The 20481-nt window shown below is 42.3% G+C and overlaps 1 protein-coding gene across 3 annotated transcripts in view; it reads right to left on the bottom strand.

Moving 5' to 3' along the window:
- TBC1D4 (TBC1 domain family member 4) overlaps positions 1-19873 on the bottom strand; it is a 240840-nt gene extending 220967 nt beyond the window's left edge. For 2 of the 3 annotated variants that reach the window (XM_010589408.3, XM_023547295.2), the window contains exon 1: positions 18675-19872. In XM_010589408.3, the coding sequence (XP_010587710.2) occupies positions 18675-19163 (489 nt within the window). In that variant the 5' untranslated portion in view covers positions 19164-19872. Of the gene's footprint in view, positions 1-18674 lie in introns of all 3 variants that reach the window. The other variant, XM_023547297.2, reaches the window with a different exon arrangement.
- Between the last annotated feature and the right edge of the window lie 608 nt (positions 19874-20481).

Below are 20481 nucleotides of genomic sequence, written 5' to 3'. Positions count from 1 at the left end.
TGGAAGAGGTCATCAAAAAAAACTACCAATGAAAAAGCCTTGACCCAGAGAGTTTCACTGGAGAATTATACCAAACATTCAGAGAAGAGATGTCACCAATACTACTCAAACAATTTCAGGACATAGAAAAGGAAGAAACACTCCCGAATTCGTTCCATGAAGCCGACATAACCCTGATGCCAAGGCCAGGCAAAGACATCACTAAATAAGAAACTTATAGACCAATACCCCCCATGAACACTGACACAAAAATTCTCAAAATTCTAGCCAATAGAATCCAACAGCATATTTAAAAAAAAAAAAAAAATCATGACCAAGTGAGATTCATAGCAGGTATCAAGGATGGTTCCACATTAGAAAATCAATCAACATAATTCACCACATAAATAAAACAAAGGAAAAGAATCACATGATCATCTCAATTGATGCAGAAAAGGCATATGATAAAGTTCAACACGCATTCCTAATAAAAATTCTCACCAAAATAGGAATAGAAGAGAAATTTCTCAACATAATTAAGGACATATACTCAATACCAAGGGCCAACATTATTCTCAATGGAAAGAGGCTGAAAGCATTCCCCCTGAGAACAGTAACCAGAGAAATATGCCTTTTATCACCAGTTTTATGCATCACTGTACTGGAAGTCTTAGCTAGAGCAGTAAGACAAGAAAGGCAAAAAGGGCATCCAAATTTGTCAGGAAGATGTAAAACTATCCCTATTCACAGACGATATGATCCCATATGCAGAAAATCGCAGAGAATCCACAAGAAAGCTATCGGAACTAGCAGAAGGATTCAACAAAAGTGGCAGGGTACAAGATCAATGTACAAAACTCAGTTGGATTCCTCTACAGTAACAAAGAGAACTCTGAAAAGGAAATCAGGAAAACAATACCATTTACAATAGCCCCCCAACAGATAAAATACTTCAGACTAAACCTAACTAGGGATGTAAAAGACTTATACAAAGAAAACTACAAAACACTACAGCAAGAAAAAAAGAGAGACCCTCAAATAGAAAAACATACCATGTTCACGGATAGGAAGGCTTAACATTGTGAAAATGTCAATACTACTCAAAGCAATCTATAGATACAACACAATCCCGATCCAAATTTCAACAACATTCTTTAACCAGGTGGAAAAACTAATCAACTTTATATGGAAAGGAAAGAGGCCCGGATGAGTAAAACATTACTGAAAAAGAAAAAAAAGGAGGTCTCATACTACCCAATCTCAGAACCTACTATACAGCTATAGTAGTGAAAACAGCCTGGTACTAGTATGACGACAGACACATAGACCAGAATTGGGAACCCACAAATATATCGATCCATCTACGAACATCTGATTTTCAACAAAGGGTCAAAGTCCAATAAATGGGGAAAAGATAATCTCTTCAACAAATGGTGCTGGCAAAACCGGATACCTATTTGCAAAAAAATGAAGCAAGATCTATACCTCACCCCATACACAAAAACTAACTGAAAATGGGTCAAAGACCTAAATGTACAACCTAAAATTATATAGTTAATGAAAGAAAACATAGGGACAACACTAGGGGCCCTAATTTATGGCATAAACAGCATATCAAGCATAACTAAAAAGGTACAAACCCCAGAAGATAAACCAGGTAATTGGGACCTCCTAAAAATTAAATACTTACGCTCATCAAAAGACTTTTCCAAGAGAGTAAAAAGAGAACGTACAGATTGGGAAAAAATCTTTGGCAATGACATATCTGATAAAGTTTTAATCTCTAAAATACACAGAAAACAACTCAATAAAAAGACAAGCAACACAATCACAAAATGGGCAAAGGAAATGAACAGACACTTCACCAAAGAGGACATTCAGGGAATCAACAAATACAAGAAAAAATGCTCATGATCATTAGCCACTAGAGAGATGCAAATCAAAACCACAATGGGATATCATCTCACCCCTGCAAGAATGGCACTGACCAAAAATTCAGAAAATAAATGCTGGCTTTGGTTGTGGGGAGACTGAAACTCTAATTCACTGCTGGTGGGAATGTAAAATGGTACAACCACTATGGAATACAATATGGCACTTCCTTAAAAAGCTAGAAATAGAAATACCATATGATCCAGCCATCTCACTCCTAGGGATACACCCTAGAGAAATAAGAGCTGTCACACGAATAGACATATGCATACCCATGTTCAGTGCAGCATTATGCACAATAGCAAAAAGATGGAAACAACCTAAGTCCCCATCAACAGACGAATGGATAAACAAATTATGGCACACACACACACAGAATACTATGCAACATAAAACATGATGAATCCACGAAACATCTCACAACATAGATGAATCTGGAGGGCATTATGCTGAGTGAAATAAGTCAATCACAAAAGGAAAAATATTGTATGAGACCATTATTATAAAAACTCACGAAAAGGTTTACACACAGAAAGAAATGATCTTTGATGGTTACAAGGGGAGAAGGGAAATTACTAACTAGATAGTAGACGAGTGTTAACTTTGGTGAAGGGAAAAACAACACGTAATATAGGGGAAGTCAGCACAACCTGTCTTAAAGCAGAGGAAGACACTTAGAGGAACACAGAAAAAAAAAAAAGAAAGAGGCAACCACAGTAAATACTACCGCATATACAACCCTATAACACAGTAAAAACAAATAATGACTTATAAGCGGGTACATATGCTGAATAGAGGGAGGAAGGTGTATAGGAGAATATCAAAACCAAAAAAACCAAACCCATTGCCATAGAGTCAATTCCGACCCATAGCGACCCTACCCACATACGTATTTAGGTTAGGCTGTAGATATTTTTACATACATATCTGTATGTACAACATGTATATTCATATATATAACAGAGCACAAAGGGGGCATGGTTACAGAAGCCTCCTAAAAACCTGTTGCTGTCAAGTCGATTCCAACTCATAGCAACACTATAGGACAGGGTAGAACTGCCCTTTAGGGTTTCCAAGGAGCGGCTGGTAGATTCAAACTGCTGACCTTTTGGTTAGCAGTCAAGCTCTTAACCACTGCGCCATGAGGGCCCTAGACACATCCAAACACTTTGAGGAACTGAGTTACTGGGGCTGAGGGCTGGGGACCATGGTCTCAAGGGACATCTAGGTCAACTGGCATTAACAGAGTTCATAAAGAAAACGTTCCACATGCTACATTGGTGAGTAGCGTTTGGGGTCTTAAAAGCTTGTGAGCGGCCATTTGAGATACATCTATTGGTCCCATCCCACCCAGAGCAAAGAAGAATGAAGAAAACCAAAGACACAAGGAAAATATTAGTCCAAAGGGCTAATGGACCACATGAACCACCAGCCTGAGCCCAGAAGAACTATATGGTACCCAGCTACGACCACCTACCACTCTAGCAGGGATCACAATAGAGGGTCCTTGACAGAGCAGGATAAAAATGTATAACAAAATTCATATTCACATAAAAAACAAGAATTGTTCATCTGAGACTGAAGAAACCCTCTAAACTATGGCTCCCGGACACCTTCGAACTCAGAACAAAAGCCACCCCAAAGTCCAACTTTCAGCCAAAGGTTAGACAGACCTATAAAGCAAATAACACACACGTGAGAAACGTGCTTCTCAGGTCAATCAAGTATATGAGATCAAATGGGCAACATCTGCCCAAAAGCAAAGATGAGAAGGCAAGAAGGACAAGAAAACTGGATAAATGGAAATGGGGAACCCAGGGTAGAAAGGGAAAGGGGGAGAGTGCTGACACATTACGGGGATTGCAGCCAATGTCATGAAATAATTTGTGAATAAATTTTTGAATGACAAACTAATTTGCTCTGTAAACTTTCACCTAAAACAATCATTTTTTTTAAAAAAAAAAAGGCATATGACTGTGTCGTTTTTTAATCTTTATTTTAAAAAAATAAAATTTTTCCTTGTGTAATTGTTTCCTTAAAATAGAAACCCAACCAATGAGACTATTACAGAGCAATGAATTCCACCTTACTTGTAACTAGCCTCATGCCCCAGCGGCCACTGAAAACTATAATCAATCTATCAACAGTTCTTATGACAAACATTAGATAAAATTAACACAAGGGCAGTGATTCATCTGTCTCAAGGGCATGCTGCCCGACTCAAACAAATCCAGAATGCAAATCCTATATCTTTTTATCAGTCAATAGTTCACTGTGAACACTGCCCAGAGTTGTTGTTCCCCCACCCACCCACCATGGTCTCCCCCAGGTAGATCTCCTCTCTTCTCATTTTCCTTTTTTCATTTAAAATGAATTTGAGACACCTCTTAGGTCTACCCTGCCCATTTGTCAGGATAAGGCTTAAGAATCACGGCCTAAGAAAATGGTCTACTTTAGATTTGGGGAGCAAAAACTGTCAGAAGCCACTGCCAAGCATTGTGGAACTACACAGTTTTCCTGGTGAGATCACGTTTTCACTGAGAAGCTTAAACAGTAACCTCACAACTGAAAACTAATCCAATATTGCAAGGCCTTATTCACAGCATCACTCTTGCTCATCATTTCCCAGATCGCCTAATGCTCGATTAACTTTATTCAGAAAGAAGGCTGCAGAGATTGCAGCTTTAGTAAAACGCATGTTATGGCTGTTGTTGTGTGCCATGAGTGGACGTCAACTCATAGTGACCCCATAGGACAGAGCAGAACTGCCCCATAGGGTTTCCAAGGCTGAAAACTTTACGGGAGCAGATTACCAGGTCTTTTCTCCCACAGATCTGCTGGGCTGGTTAGCAGCCGAGCGCTTAGCCATTGTACCACCAGGGCTCCCTTGTTTTGACAGGAAAAAAATTTAAAAACTCATCTCAAATTAGGCTATAAAATATTTTCAGAAACTACGTAATTTACATATACAAACGCACCTGCCTACAAACAGCAAGGTGTCTTTAAAATTATAAACATTTATAACAAAAAATAATATCGTACACACAAAAGATAATCAACACTTGTTAAAGACAATGACAGCTACAGGCAACAAGTATTAGAGCATATCCTTCCAGGAGACTTTTAAACTCCACTCACGGACTTAAATTCCTTGAGGGCAAGGAACAAATTTTTACTCAATCGAAATTTGTTGATATGAACCCGTTACAGAACTCGGTCCTGGGGATGCAGTATGAACAAACAAGAGCTCTCTCCCTCTGCAAAACTTACATTCTAGAGGTAGTGACCAGAACCAGTTCCCATCGAGCCGACTGCAACTCATGGTGACCTCATGTGTGTCAGAGTAGAAACGCAATCCACAGGATTTTCACTGGGTGATTTTTCAGAAGTAGATCACAAGGTCTTTCTTCCCAGGTGCCTCTGGGTGAACTCTAGCCACCGAGCTTTTGGTTAGCAGCTGAGCATATTAACCATTTACACCACCCCAGACTCCAAAGGTGGTGACAGAACCCCCAAGAACTATTTTTAAAAATAATAATTTTAAATGTATAAGTGCCGAAAAGGAAGCAAGGCGCTAGAAGTGGAATATTTACTTTAGATATAGGGTCCCTGGAGGCCATTCTGAGGAAGTAACATCTAGCAGAGACTTGAGCAGGAGAAAAAGCTAATCCAGCAAAAAATGGGAGCCACACATGCTTCTTTTCTGACTTGTAGAAAAAAGACCCGTATAGCTGAAATGAAGAGAGTGTGCAGAACAAGCAAAGTCACTTTTTTTTTTTTTTTTTTGCCATTATTATTTTAACAGAGTAATTTGTCCACTGGAAAAGATTTAGGATCAACACGAAAAAGTTAAAACACAAAGCGGTATCTAGAAATAGAATGTAACACTAGTTTTCATACTGTTTTAACATTGCTATTAGAAACTGGACGGAGATCTACCCATTGACTCTACCTCAAATTAGATAAAAGAACTACAGATGGATGCAGAGGGGTCATGCCCACCCACCTACTCCACCATCAGGCTCTGTTTATGCCAACAGGCCTTTGCAAAATTCCATATGAAAACCAAAACAAAATCTGTAGATAAATGGTTAACAGCCTTCGAAGGAGTCAACAGGATGGGGTGAGGACCAGAAACCAGATCCTCTCTCAAAAAGGAAATCCGATCAGGCAGCAGTGCACAGTGCTCAAGTTAGGCAAAAGGCATTGGGTAGTCTTGAAAGTGAGCAGCAGGATCCAGGAAGGTCCAACATGGAGAAATGAGGTGTGCCAAAAGCTATAAAGAGCATGCTACTGATGATCTAGGAGGAAGAAATATTTGGATAACCATGCAGGAAAGCCGTCACTTTAATTTCAGGGGAAATTTCTCAGGCTGCCTAACCAATGGGAATTAAACGGCAGGAACAATGGCAAGAAGTAGGTTTGAAAAGGCTGGGAGTCAACTGGGGCCAGACAACAGATTTGCTTATTGACCTATAAAAGGCCTATGATATAAATGTATCTGCCCAGATTACACAAACCATTATTGAATATGTACATGAAAATACAACTGTGAGATACAAAAACCTACCTGACTTGTTTTACCAGAAGCACTGTGTTTGACCTAGAATTTGAAATTGATAATACACTACTCGTGAAATATATAATATTAATAGTACAAGGTCCCATGAATCTAACTTGGAGAATTTTAGAAATTTGTGTGAAAATACACAAAACCCATAAAGTGGAGACGATTCAACTGGTTAAGGGGATCCACAAAATAAATGAACTGGAGCAGCAAATTTGTTGTTGTTAGGTTCCATCAAGTCAGTTCCAACTCATAGCGACCCTATGTACAACAGAACACAACACTGCCGGTCCTAAACCACCCTCACAGTCGTTGCTATGTTTGAGCCCATTTTCACAGCCACTGTGTCAATCCACCTCATTGAGGGCCTTAAGTGTGATGTCCTTCCCCAAGGACTGGTCCCTCCTGATAACATGTCCAAAGTATGTGAGATGAAGTCTCACCGTACTTGCTTCAAAGGAGCATTCTGGCTGTACTTCTTCCAAGACAGCAAATTTAGGCTTCTATTTTTAGCCAGGAAGATCACATACAGATCCTCTTTCCAACCTCAACCTCATGCACAAAAGGGAACTTGGAAAAAAGATCAGTAACTTAAAAATAATAATAGTTTCCCCCATTCCCTTTGGTGGGGCTGCACAAACCTGTGTTAAGATGATCTGAAATTAAGCTCATCGAAATTTTAATTCCACATTTTGTCCCTTTCTGCCATCCAATCACAGGTTATCAGAAGACAAAAAACAGCTGGAAATTTAAACCTGAAGTTTTCCAAACTCACATGTGGTTCAGAACCCTATTAAAGGTAAATTCAGATTTTTACACCCCTTCCCTAGTGTCACTGTAATTTTTTTCCCCAGTGTTACTGTAATTACTTTAATATTACTTTATTTAAATATGGTCACAAAAACCTAGATATAAACTCTATAGGCTTATAGCTCCAGCTTTTAAATAGCTCTAAAACCAAAGAAAATCTACAAAATAACCACAAACACAGCTATAAAACCAGTAATGATGAAAGATTTCCAAAACAACATGACCATACTGCCCACTGTTACAACACAATTTCCTCAGCAAATTCAGGCTACAATGTACCCCATGATTTTTCTGGAACCACCTTTCTCCGTTTGAACTCCTGTAATACCGTTCAGCAGATGATCAGGTCATTTGGGCTCTACCTAAGTTTAAAATTCACATACTGCATGCATCTCTGTTCTTTTCTGTTTACCCAGGTGATTATGATAACGTAACTTCGCGACAAGGGTTTTTTTGTTGTTGTTGTTGTTGTTAATTTTTATTGTGCTCTAAGTGAAAGTTTACAAATCAAGTCAGTCTCTCGTACAAAAATTTATATACACCTTGCTATATACTCCTAGCTGCTCTCCCTCTAATGAGACAGCACATTCCTTCCCTCCACTCTCTATTTTTGTGTCCATTCAGCCAGCTTCTGACCCCCTCTGCCCTCTCATCTCCTCTCCAGACAGGAACTGCCCACATAGGAGTGCCAAGGTTTCACGCTTTATTGTTTTATAAGGAAGGTAAGATGCATTCTGCCTATAATTTATAATCTTACTTTATATAATTATATTTTACAATTTTATATCTTATATTACAAAATAATATCCTGCAGTGCAGTAAATTACTTAATAGGGCCTTTCTAGCCACGGTCTTGTGACTCCCACAGTGTGATTGGGTGGAACTATGCAAATAAAGTGTTTGTGGCCTACCAAGGGAATTGCGCACCCTGCTAAGAATGCAAATAAGGTGCATGGAACCCTTGCAGGGGTGGGACCATGAAATAATGTGTACGGAACCCTAACAAGGGGAGAGGTCGTTTTGCCACTGCATTAGGCTTAAAGACAGCCAATCCCAGAAGAGCAAGAGGGGACCTCACCACCACCAGGAGGAAGAGCCAAGAGCAGAGCACCTCGTTTGGACCCTAGGTCCCTGCACTAAGAACCTCCTAGACCTGGGAAACAGAGAGACCTGTAACACCAGAGATGGAGAGAAGAGGCAACAGAGAAACAGCGAAAGCAGAGCACAAGGCCGCATGGTGGCCTTCCTGGCCCACAGAGGAAGGTGGTATATTGGGTGTGTCAACCCACCAAGCAAGAGAGCTGAGCACCTTCCAGCAGGGGGCCTGCTGGTGAGGTAGGGTGCCTCCAGGCACTGGACGAACCTAGGCTTGCTGACCCACTGACAGAGAGAGCTGAATGCCTTTGGGCCAAGGCGTACTGGCAGAGCAGGATGTCTCCGGGCACTTGTTGGTGGAGCTAAAAATCTGTTAACACTTGCCAGGGCAGGGCAGAGGCCGGAACAAGGGCCTGAGAGCTGAGGGGAAGGCCTGCCTTAGGCCATGGCAAAGAAGAAGCTGACCTGATCCAAGAATTGTATCAAGTCACTCCTGATCCTGAACTGTATGTAACCTGTTACTTCCCTAGTAAACCCTATAACTGTGAGTGTAGACTTTGAATTCTGTGTGGCCACTGCAACAAATTATCAAACACAACAGAGAAGTAGAAAGCGCCATGGGAGGGACTGCTGGTGTCAGAACTGGTAAAAAGGTTGGAGGGTAGAGGTATGTTTGACCCGCACCTCACAGGAATTCTAGCCTTGGCTGATGTTGATCTTGATTCTCTCTCCTCCCCCATGTGGTCTGACACCACCACGCCATTTTTACATATGCTTTATATATATATGTAAAAAAAAAAAAAACTATCACTGTCGAGTCCATTCTGACAACAACCCTATAGAACAGAGTAGATAGGGTTTTGAAGGAACGGCTGGTGGATTTAAACTGCCAGCCTTTTGGTTAGCAGCTGTAGCTCTTAACCACTGCACCACCAGGGTGCCATGCTATATAAATAGTTTAAAAATTTCTACTTTATAATTTAAATATAACCTTGTTATACTTACATACTGTATAACTCAATAGAATATACTCAAATGCATGCTTATACTTATTCTTAAACACATATCCTTATTATCTTTTATCCTAAGCTAAAGTGGTTACATTGCCATTGTTGTTAGTTGCTGTCAATTTCGACTCACAGTGAGCCCATTTGTACAGAGTAGAACTGCTCCATAGGGTTTACAAGGCCATGATCTTCCAGAAGCAGATTGCCAGGCCTGTCTTCCCAAGTGACTCTAGATGTGTTAGAACTACCAAATACAAAAGTTACAAATAGACTCTCATAGTTTATGTCACTGCTATTTCTAAGGACACTAAATAAAAAATACATCTGAGTTCAGCTTCACCAGTCTAACAAATTACAGACTTCTTACCTCGCATTGAAACAGAAGTACATACTGACATGTTGTTGCTGTTACGTGCCCTCATAACTATATCCAAACGTGCATTCTACATTACTATTTTACAAAACCAATAAGCTTATTTAACTATGAGTATTTTTAATATGGATCCCTGGTAGCACAGTGGTTAAGAGCTTGGCTGCTAACCAGAATGTCAGCAATTCAAATCCACCAGCCACTCCTTGGAAACCATATGGGGCAGCTCTGCTCTGTCCTATAAGGTCACTGTAAGTTGGAATCCACTTGATGCCAATGGGTTTGTTTTTTGTCTGTTTTTAATACGAGTGAGGAAAAGGTGGTAGCATAAAAGCTCACAGCATTGACAAACAGAAACAAATTTTTCAACAATTGCATTCTAGAGTAGTAGATGAAAGAATAGGCTTCAAACTCTTCAGACAGGGACTGGACTGGAGTATAAGACAGATAGATAATGATACCGGTGAGGAGTGAGCTTCATGGCTCAAGATGTGGGCAACTCCTGTCTGGAGGGGAGATGAGAAGAAGCTGGCTGAATGGACATAGGGAATACAGGGTGGAGAGGAGGAATGTGCTATCTCATTAGAGAGAGAGCAGCTAGGAGTACATAGCGAGGTGTGTAACTTTTTGTATGAGAGGCTACCTTGATTTATAAACTTTCACAGAAAACACTATAAATTAAAAATAATAATGATAGGCTTCAACATCTGTCTACCTGGATTGGAATCTGCTTCTACCATTATAGGTCTTGTGACATTGGGGAAATCATTTAATCTTTGTATACCTCAGTTCTCTCACTTGCAAAATGCAAGAAACAGTTGTTGTGAGGATAAAATATGATAATCTTAAAAAAGCACTGAGAACAATTCTGTCACTAAGCAAGAGCTCAGTAAATGTTAGCTGTTAAGAAAGTTCATTGAAAAGCTATTCAGGATCTTAAAAGCTTGCAAGAGGCCACCTAAGATACATCTATTGGTCTCACCTCATCCAGAGCAAAGCAGAATGAAGAAAACCAAAGACACAAGGAAAGTATTACTCCAAAGGGCTAACGGACCACATGAACCACAGCCTCCACCAGCCTGAGCCCAGGAGAACTAGATGGTGCCTGGCTACCACCACCGACCTCTCTGACAGGGATCACAATACAGGGTTCCGGACAAAGCAGGACAAAAATGTAGAACAAAATTGAAATTCACAAAAAAGACCAGGCCTACCAGTCTGACAGAGACTAGAGGAACCCCCATGACTATGGCCCCTGTATGCCATTCTAACTCAGAACTAAAGCCATCCCCAAGATCCGCTTTTCAGCCAAAGATTAGACAGGCCTATAAACAACCCAAGTGAAGAACGTGCTTCTTAAATCAATCAAGTACATAAGACCAAATGGGCAACACCTGCCCAAAAGCAAAGATGAGAAGGCGAGACAGGAAAACTGGGCAAATGGAAATGGGGAACCTGGGGTAGAAAGGGGAGGAGTGCTGACACATTGCAGGGATTGCAACCAATGTTACAAAACTATTTGTGTATAAATTTTTGAATGAGAAACTCATTTGCTCTGTAAACTTTCACCTAAAGCACAAGAAAATTTTAAAAATAAAAAAAAAGCTATCCAAAAGATATACTACAATGTATGGTGCCACATTACAACATTAAGGTAACAGGCCAATGACATCTTTAGCTGACTCCTCCCAGTAAGTTATTAAATTTGTATTAATACTTTATGCAGGCTGCATTTTCAACAAAATCCTCTTCTTGGTCAATAATTCTTAATATAGTAGTAAGTTAAATAGTGACTGACGTGTTCCTCATTTTATAAAGAAGCATAGGCGGTCCCCAACTTACTACATTATTCCTTTCCTACAACTCCATCTTAAGTTGGTTCTAACATAAGTTGAATACCTCTTTTGTGTGTGTGTGTGTGTTTTCATTATTATTTCCTTTTATCATCAGTATCTTTATAAATCCAATCTTTGTCTTTGGGGGTTGGAAACACTACATATAAACATGCAGATATATTTTAATACATACATAGATTTAAAAAAATACACAAAACACAAAAATTTACCCCACCGAGGAAGATGACTGACAATGTTGGCATTTTGTCAGTTGCAGTAATAACTCCACTTGTGGAAAGTTCTGGATCATCTGAATTATCCCTGGGAATGGGGGTGGCATTTCTAGTCAGAAAATTGATGAGAGGTATCTGTATGGTCATTTTCTTTTTTTCTTCATCTACTTCACAGTAACATCTCACTGCTTCCCAAATCTGCCTTTCAACATTAGCAAAGCGATTAGTGTTTACATCCATGTTTTCAAGCAACTGAACCCCCCGATTTAGTTTAGAAAAACTTCAGCTAATCCTTTTCCTGTAAAATTTTTTGACAGCTAACTTCTTCCTCTTCCTCATTATTACTTTCTTCTTCAGCATTTCTTTCCTCTGCTCTACAGCAGTATTTTGAACAGTAAATCATAAAAGTGAACATCTGCAAGCCAACATCTGAGAATGGTAACATCAGCAAATTATACGCTGCAACATTGTATGTCGTGCATAGCACTAATAATAACATGCACCCAAAAAGAAAAAAATGGACAGTCATAAGTGTGGTTCATTGAAACTTCAACAGTTGTAAGTTGGAGATTACCTATACTATTAACTGCTGCCTGTTGGCTTGGTTTAGACATGCCAACACAGCCCAAGTGAAATGGAATTCTAAAATAACCACCCAGATGTTTTAAGTAAAACAAAGACCCTAAGATAAATTTTATATTTAAAAAAAAAAAGGTGTAATTAGGATTGTTTGCAACAATTATTCAGACTGACCATCATCTTAGTCACAAATTGCCAAACACTTTCTTTTTGCCTGAATTCCTTAATATTCAGGATAACAAAATGCAGATATTTTTCTAACTTGTATCTTTTTTCTGAAGCAAATAGCACACCACATATTCTATAAAATTCACAGAAATCATCAATTTCCTCAACAAGCAATTAATTCACTCACTTCCCATTTACAAAACACATTTGAATAGGGTATGGGTGGCACAAATGGTTAAGCACTCAACTACTAGGTGACACATTAGCAGTCTGAACCCAGCCAAAGGCGCCTCAACCTGCTTGGGAAACATCACAGCTTTGAAAACCCTGTGGAGCAGTTCTACTCTGCACACGTGGGATGACCAAGAGTTGTAATTAACTGGAAAGCAGCTAACAACAACTAACAACAACATGCCTTAGTGAACAGTTGTATTTCTCAGGATGCAAATAAAGCAAGCTTTAATTTTTGCTAAAAACTATCATAATTTAACATTAGTGTGTAACACAACAAATCATTGCAGTCCAGTCAATTCTGACTCATAGGGACCCTATACAACAGAGCAGAACTGCCCCATACGGTTTCTAAGGCTGTAAATCTTTACAGAAGCAGACTGCCCATCCTTCTTCCTCGGAGCAACTGATGGGTTCGAACCATAGACCTTTCAGTTAGCAGCCAATCACTTAACCACTGCGCCACCAGGACTCCTTAAGGGAATAGAAAGAGTCATATACTCAACTAAATGAACAATTTAGGGTACTTGTTCCACCTGGGAACTTTTTAGTACTTCTTAGACTCCCCACCCCTGACCTACAAAATCTGAAAAGTCCAATGGTCTAGGAATCAATTTTAACAAGACTTCCAGGTGATTCTACTGCACACTAAAGTTTGAGAACCAATGGCATATGATAATCAAGGCCTGATAAGGAATAGCCTCAGTCTGTACCATGCAGCTCGCTCAGAGCTGGGAGGCTCTGGGCACAGGTTTTCACCTTTCCGCCAGATATCCTGGCTCCCCAGACTGCACTCAAGACTGCATGGTGGAGCCTGGGCAGGCTAACCTTCAACTCAAACTCGGGGGGAGGAGAGAGCACAAAAAGTGATTACAGCAAGATAAAATGAGAGAGCCCAGAAAAACCCAGAGGTATCTACCTATCCAAAATAGTACAAATTGCCCAGAAAGCAGAAAGAAATGTGAAAACTTCCAGATTTCTATTTCTCTGGTTTTCTAACTAGTATATACCCAAAGCCACTGACATCAATTATTAGGGAAGAGAACTGAAAAACAACCTTGTTGAAACGCATTGACAAAACCTATGCTGAAAAATGGTTACTTGAAAAAAACTGAAAAATAACTGATATTTTAAAAGCAAAAGTAAAATTATCGAAGAACTTAGAACTGGAAAGAACTGCTGTCAAATCCACTTTTTAGTTTTAAGAACACGATTTCTAAAATCTCTTTGAAATACATTCTTGCAAGCTGCAAGAAATATATACCTAAGCCAAATCACTGAAAATTGTGTTAGAACAACCATGTTTTTGTTTTTCAAATGTCACTCCTAAGTATGAGGTACAATCATGCTGTTAAAAGAGTCTCATGTCAAATGACAACACCTTTTATCCCTTCTTGTTGTTGTTAGTTGCTAGCTAGTTGCCATCAAGTTGATTCTGACTCATGGAGACCCCGCGTGTGCAGAATAGAACTGTGCTCCATAGGTTTTCAAGGCTGTGACATTTTGGAAGCGAATTGCCAGGCCTGTCTGGATGGATTCGAACAGCCAACCTTTCAGCTAGTAGTCTAGCTCTTAACCATTTGCACCACCTAAGGACTCCTCTTTTATCTCTAAGAACACTTATAAACACTAATGAATCCTGCTTCTTAATAGGGAAAATTCATAAAATGCTAGACAGCCTCTTAAGACAAATAGTTGAAGAATATTAGTAATTTTCCCTAGGGACAGAAAATCAGATATTCTTGGTTCCCCCATGAAAAATTCTAAATACACGACCCAATATATACCAGTGGGATTTAGGTTTGTCTCCTAGCTCAAATATCCAAGTTTGGCTGAAATGTGGTAAGCCCAACATTCTCCCTGTGCAAGACGACACAGGTTTGAATAAATACCTGTATGTCCAATCTGCGTTGATGTATATATTTGACCCGGAAATGGTTCATTAGCTTCCGGCCACTACCTTTCTTTGCACCTAGGAAAAACAGCTCTATATTAGGTCATACTGGCTGAGTGCTTCTCCAGATGAACATACCTACATTGACTGTGACCTACCAGAGGGCAAATCACTCCGGAGATTCCCCACAACAGACTCAAGATAGAGCACTGCACTTCTATCTCTGAGGTTACATTTAGATCCAATCCCAAAAAGCTATATGAATAGATATTCTGCAAAATATCATTATTTTCTATATAGAAACCACAACTCTCAAACTCAATGGCCCAGCACGAACACAATCTTTGCCATTTTGCCATGGTGACCACACACCCATTTGCCCAGAATTGTCCGGATTTATATTTGTACCAGTCTAATTACTAGTGGCTCCCTATTTCACAATAAAAACTGTGCCAGATTAGACAATACATTATATGGTCATCCTACACACAGGTCCATTGAAAAGGGGACAAACCAGAGGCAACTTATTTGGGAATGTTCGCAGGCCTCCCACTCTAGGCTACCTTGTTCATTTATGGACAACGCTTAAAAACTAAAAACAGGATGTTTTAAAATAATGACCCTAAAGTTCGAATAAACAACTCTCCACTTCAAATGCAGATCTCAGAAGCAAAGCAAACAGCTGGTCTTCTTCCCTCTGAATTCAAGGGTGCCCAGAACTTTACAGAACCTATTCTGTATGAGGTATGTTCCTGGATGGCAGGACTACAGTGAATTCAACCCTTAACAAGTCCAGCTGCAAAATCACTACTTTGGGAAGTTTTATTTGTAAATTCTTCAAAAACTTCAGTCCTAACTCTTCCCACTGGTGTTGGCAAAGGATATTGGACTGCCAAAAGAACAAATAAATCTGTCTTGGAAGAAGTGTGGCCAGAATGCTCCTCAGAGGCAAGGATGGCGAGACTGCGTCTTACATACTTTGGACATGTTGTCTGGAGGGATGAGTCCCTGGAGAAGGACATCATGCTTGGCAGAGTACAGGGTCAGCGGAAAAGAGGAAGACCCTCAACAAGGTGGATTGACACAGTGGCTGCAACAACGAGCTCAAGCATAACAACAACTGTAAGGATGGCACAGGACGGGCAATGTTTCGTTCTGTTGTGCACAGGGTCGCTATGAGTTGGTACCGACTCGACGGCACCTAACAACAACCAACAACTCTTCCCACTATGACAGCCATATAGATTGAACTCTGGAGTTCAAAAGGAAATGTAGCAAAAGCCTGAAGACTGTTTTCAAATTGCACTCATTTATTCAACAAATATTTATGCTAGAGACTGAAAAAAAAAAACCCTCCCCCTCCCCCCCATCAATGAATACAATCCTTAGATGTGTTTAGTTTGGCCCTTTAAAACCAGTTGCCATGAAGTCGGTTCCAACTCATAGCAACCCCCTGTGTGTCAGAGTAGAACTGTGCTCCATATGGTTTTCAGTGGCTGCTTTTTCTGAAGTGAGTCACCAGGCCATTCTTCTAAGGCACCTGTGGGGGGACTTGAACCTCCAGCCTTTTGGTTAACCGACAAGAACATTAACTTGCACCACCCAGGGACTCCCTGGCCCATATAGGATTCTTAAATGTTTAAAATACTCACTAATATTTTAACATGTGAACACTCACATAAAAATTCAGATTTCCAGCTTCTCTCAGGCAAGTAGAAGCTCTGGCAACAGTAGCCTTGTGTTGCATTAAGTAAAGCAATTTCCAGCCAGTGCTGAAGGGCACCTTGAAAAAGGTCACCCGCTATTCAGTCCTCCTCCATCCTCACTCAACACTCTTCCCAGACATTTGAGTTGGTAACACCTGATTTATGGCTGGAGGTAATAATCCCTGGGGGGACCACATCTGACCCTTGAATTAATGATCCTCTGCCAGGGATTCTATAGGATCTGAGCAAATAAGAATCCATATATTCAGATATTCAACTGGGAAATGAAGATAAGCAGGAAAGTTAGTTTTTCCCTTCCTTTCTTTATCAGAAAACAATATGGCTTCCGTTGCTCCTGCTGGAAGGGGAAAATGAGCCCAAACGTGCTACTATTTGTAAAGTAATAGCACATTCAGCCTCTGGCACCTAAACACATAATGGAGGTAAATAAAAAGGATCTTTTAAATTGGCCTCCCACCAATGTGTCAAGGTAGGAGTCAAGAGCCACTGTTGAGAATTCAAAGTGCCACAACTCACAGATGAACTTTACACCATCACGAAATTAGCACTATCAAAAATAATGACAGGTTTCTTAAAGTTCTGGAAAAATGCCATTTATTCCTCCTTACTGAGAGAAGCAGGAAGCTGTAATACCATGAAGATTTAGTAATTTTCACAAATAAATCAAGAATATGCTGTACCTCAATTTCAACACATGTAAAAGCTTAAAAAAAAGGGGGCTTGAACAAATAAATATCAAATTCACTTTAATCATTGTTAGGATCTGTGATCACAATTTAAAGTTGCTTTCTTCATAATGACAACTGAGTATTAAGATATGAAACTATTTTACAAAATAACTGATAATATCTAAGACAATGAACTTTTATTTTCGTCAGTTCACCTACAAGCCGTTTGTGAAAAAACCACAGAACCAGAAAGTCTTTCAATTAGAGGTATTAGAATTATGAAAAAAGAAAAAATTAAAGCCGTACTTACAGGTTGTTTTTTTCATCTGACTATTGTTTTTAAAACCAAAAACCTAGTGCCGTCGAGTCACTCACAGAGACCCTGTAGGACAGAGCAGAACTGCCCCATAGAGCTTCCAAGGAGCGCCTGGAGGATTCAAACTGCCGATCCTTTAGTTAGCAGCCTAGCACTTAACCACTAAGCCACCAGGGTTTCCTATTGTTGTTACTACTAATTTCCCAGCTACCAAAAGCACCACCACATGGTGAAACCCGAGACCTTATTTATTTATATTTACAACACTATTCTTTCAAAATACTTTGCAAACATTAAATAATTAATCCTCTTAAAAACAGCACCTTAGAGTTTTTGATATATTAAAACTCTCTTTACACATTTAAGAAAAGGCCTGTTTTCTAAGAAACAATCATCGCGGTAAGGTTTTGTTCAGATTCCTCTAGCGTTTAGAAAAGAATCATGCTTGTTTCTAAGCAAATGAAGTCGACTGTTGGGTGACAACAGCTCGTCTGAAAAAAAAAATACCATTAAAAAACAAATTCTGACCTTTTCATACAAAGCTCTTCCACTAGGATGAATTTTAAAGGACCTAGTATGTACTAATTTTGTCTCCACCGGAGTGTATAAAAAACTGCTCCCCCTCTCCGCAAAAAAAAAGTCTTCCTTCAACTCTACAGACAGCGTCGTACTTTGCTGACAATCTGACAACGCCTAGTAAACTATTCCCTAAACCCCTCTCGAAGAGTCTCCAGGATCGGAGACCCGCAGGTGCCAAATGGGTTAAGAAGGAGGACTCGAATCAGACCGAGCGCAGGGCCTCTAGGAACTCAACCCTCTCCCGTGTTCGTAAACACGCACACACACACACACACACACACACACACACTACACACAAGTCCGGGAGTCTCCATCTCCGATCACCCTCCAAACAGCGCCATCCTCTCTGGACGCGCACCCCTCCTGCGTCCTTCTCGCGCGCGCCCGTTCGCTCCTCCTTGGTTCCGAGACCGTTCTCTGTCTCCCTGCTCTTCCTCATCCCTGGTCCTTCGGACCAGTCCACTCTGGCCGCCACTCAGCCCCGGAACATCTTTTCCCCGACTCCGGGACCGAGGCGGGGAGCGTAGAGCGAGCCCTCCAGCCGCGCCACGTGGAGGGCGCGCGCCAGTACCCCGACCACAGTGCGCCAGAAAAGTGGGGCCCAGCCCCTTCGGCCCTGCTACCCAACCCCAGTGCGCCACCCCTCCCCGAGCATTCCCCGGCGTCTCCGAGCGGAGCTCTTGCCTGATTGGGGTCTGTGGCGCGGAATACGTGGCAGGCCATCTGCGACTCGGGGTCGTCGGGCTGCGCCTTAATCAGGTAGGCGAAGTAGGTGAGGTCGTGGCTGTTGTGAATGAAGCGCGAGATATGCTGCGCCTTGTGCTCGAAGATGAACACCGCCGGGTTGGGCTGCGCGGCTGTGGGACCGGGGCCCCCTGCGCCCGGCACGGGGACGCAGCGCAGGAGGGGCGAGCTCAGCACCAGGAGCACCTCGCGGGCCGGCTGCGCCCCGCAGCCGCCCGCCTCCGGCTTCTGGCTGCGCCGGCGAATCTCGGCCATGAGCCAGGGCAACATGGGCAGCGTGGTCCTGCGGTCCAGGCACGACCCCCCCACGTACCACAGTCGGAACCGCTTCTCGCCAGGCTTTCCCGGGGCTGACTGCGAAGAGGCGCCGGGCTCGGGCTCCAGGGGGTGCGGAAAGGGCTCATCCTGAATGCAGCTGGGGGTTTCCATAGTTCTCGCCTAAGGAGGGCACCGAGGCGGTCCAGCAGGCGCGCCGCGCCCCCAAGTCCGGCGCTGAAGGCGCTGCCGAAACTGTGCCAACTCCCACACTGGGCTCCCGCGCCCGCCTCGGTGCGGTGAGACACCGAACTCCAAGCCTCGGCGCCCCTGCCCCAGGCGGCACTTCCACGGACGCAGGTCCGAGGCTCCGGCGGCGGGCACGGAGGCGAGCGCCCGGCAGCCGGGCTCCAAGGAGAAAAAAAAAGAGGACGGATTAAATCGGCATCCTTCTTTCTCTAGCACATGCCTCAGGACCGGACTTCTTTCTTCGCCACGGGTCTGTCCGATCTGAGAACAACGCCGAGGGCCCTACGCCACCACCTCCCGCCGCGGCCGGTCGCCGCCTCCTCCAGCGCTGCAGATCGGCTGCGGCCGCCGCTCGGGCCTCGGGCAAGCACTGGGAGGCTGGGCGGGGAATGGGCTGTGGGCGGGGAATGGGCTGTGGGCCCGAGGGGGGATTTGGGGAGGAGCTGACTCCTACCAGGGTGACCGGCTGTCACCTGGCAGGTCGGGGCTGCCGAGCTGCGGCGCGCTCAGTCCTCGGAAAGGATTTGCGAGAACTATCCCAGTGGAAAATAAGAAAAACATAACGTGGCCTCGCGGGGCCGCTCCTGCCGCCGCAGCCCAACTCGCTGCTCCTCCTACTGTTCCCGTCCCTCCCTCGCTCCTTCCTTCCTTCCCGGCCGCTTCTTTAATCAGGCTCCTACCCCGCCTCCCGTCCGGCTGGCGGTGAGGAACGCCTCCAAAAGCATAACTGTGAAATCACCTCTCCGCCTCTTCCTCGGACCCCCGCCCAGCCCGCCCCTCCACTCCACCCTTGGAACAGCTTCTCCGGGCCTGGCGCGGCTACTGCCCAGACCAACTCCGCCTCTCCCGACTGGCTGAGCTCTGCGTCCTCTCCAGGAGTCTCTACTGCCCCCTATGAGGCGTTGGAATTTTTTTTAGTAGTATTTGCTTAGCTTCAGTTCCTTCTGAACCTCAAATGCGTATTGATTTCTGAATTCTCCTTCTTAATAGTCTCAAATAATACTCGTGTTTTAAACCATATATTAGGATAAAATATTTTAATTCTGATTTTCACTTTAAAATATTATATGGCAAACAGTTTTTCCCGTTCTTAACGCAGCCAACTTCTGAAAATATGGAGAAATTACACTTATTATATATACCTTTGCTGGAAACCCTGGTGGCATAGTAGTTAAGGGCAGCAGCTGCTAACCAAAAGGTTGGCTGTTTGTAATCCACCAGGCGCTCATTGGAAACCATGTGG

The sequence above is a fragment of the Loxodonta africana genome, chromosome 17 (genome assembly GCF_030014295.1).
Source record: "Loxodonta africana isolate mLoxAfr1 chromosome 17, mLoxAfr1.hap2, whole genome shotgun sequence".
Lineage (NCBI taxonomy): Eukaryota > Metazoa > Chordata > Mammalia > Proboscidea > Elephantidae > Loxodonta > Loxodonta africana.
Note: the sequence above shows the minus strand (reverse complement) of the source record. Positions and strands in the feature narration are given on the sequence as shown.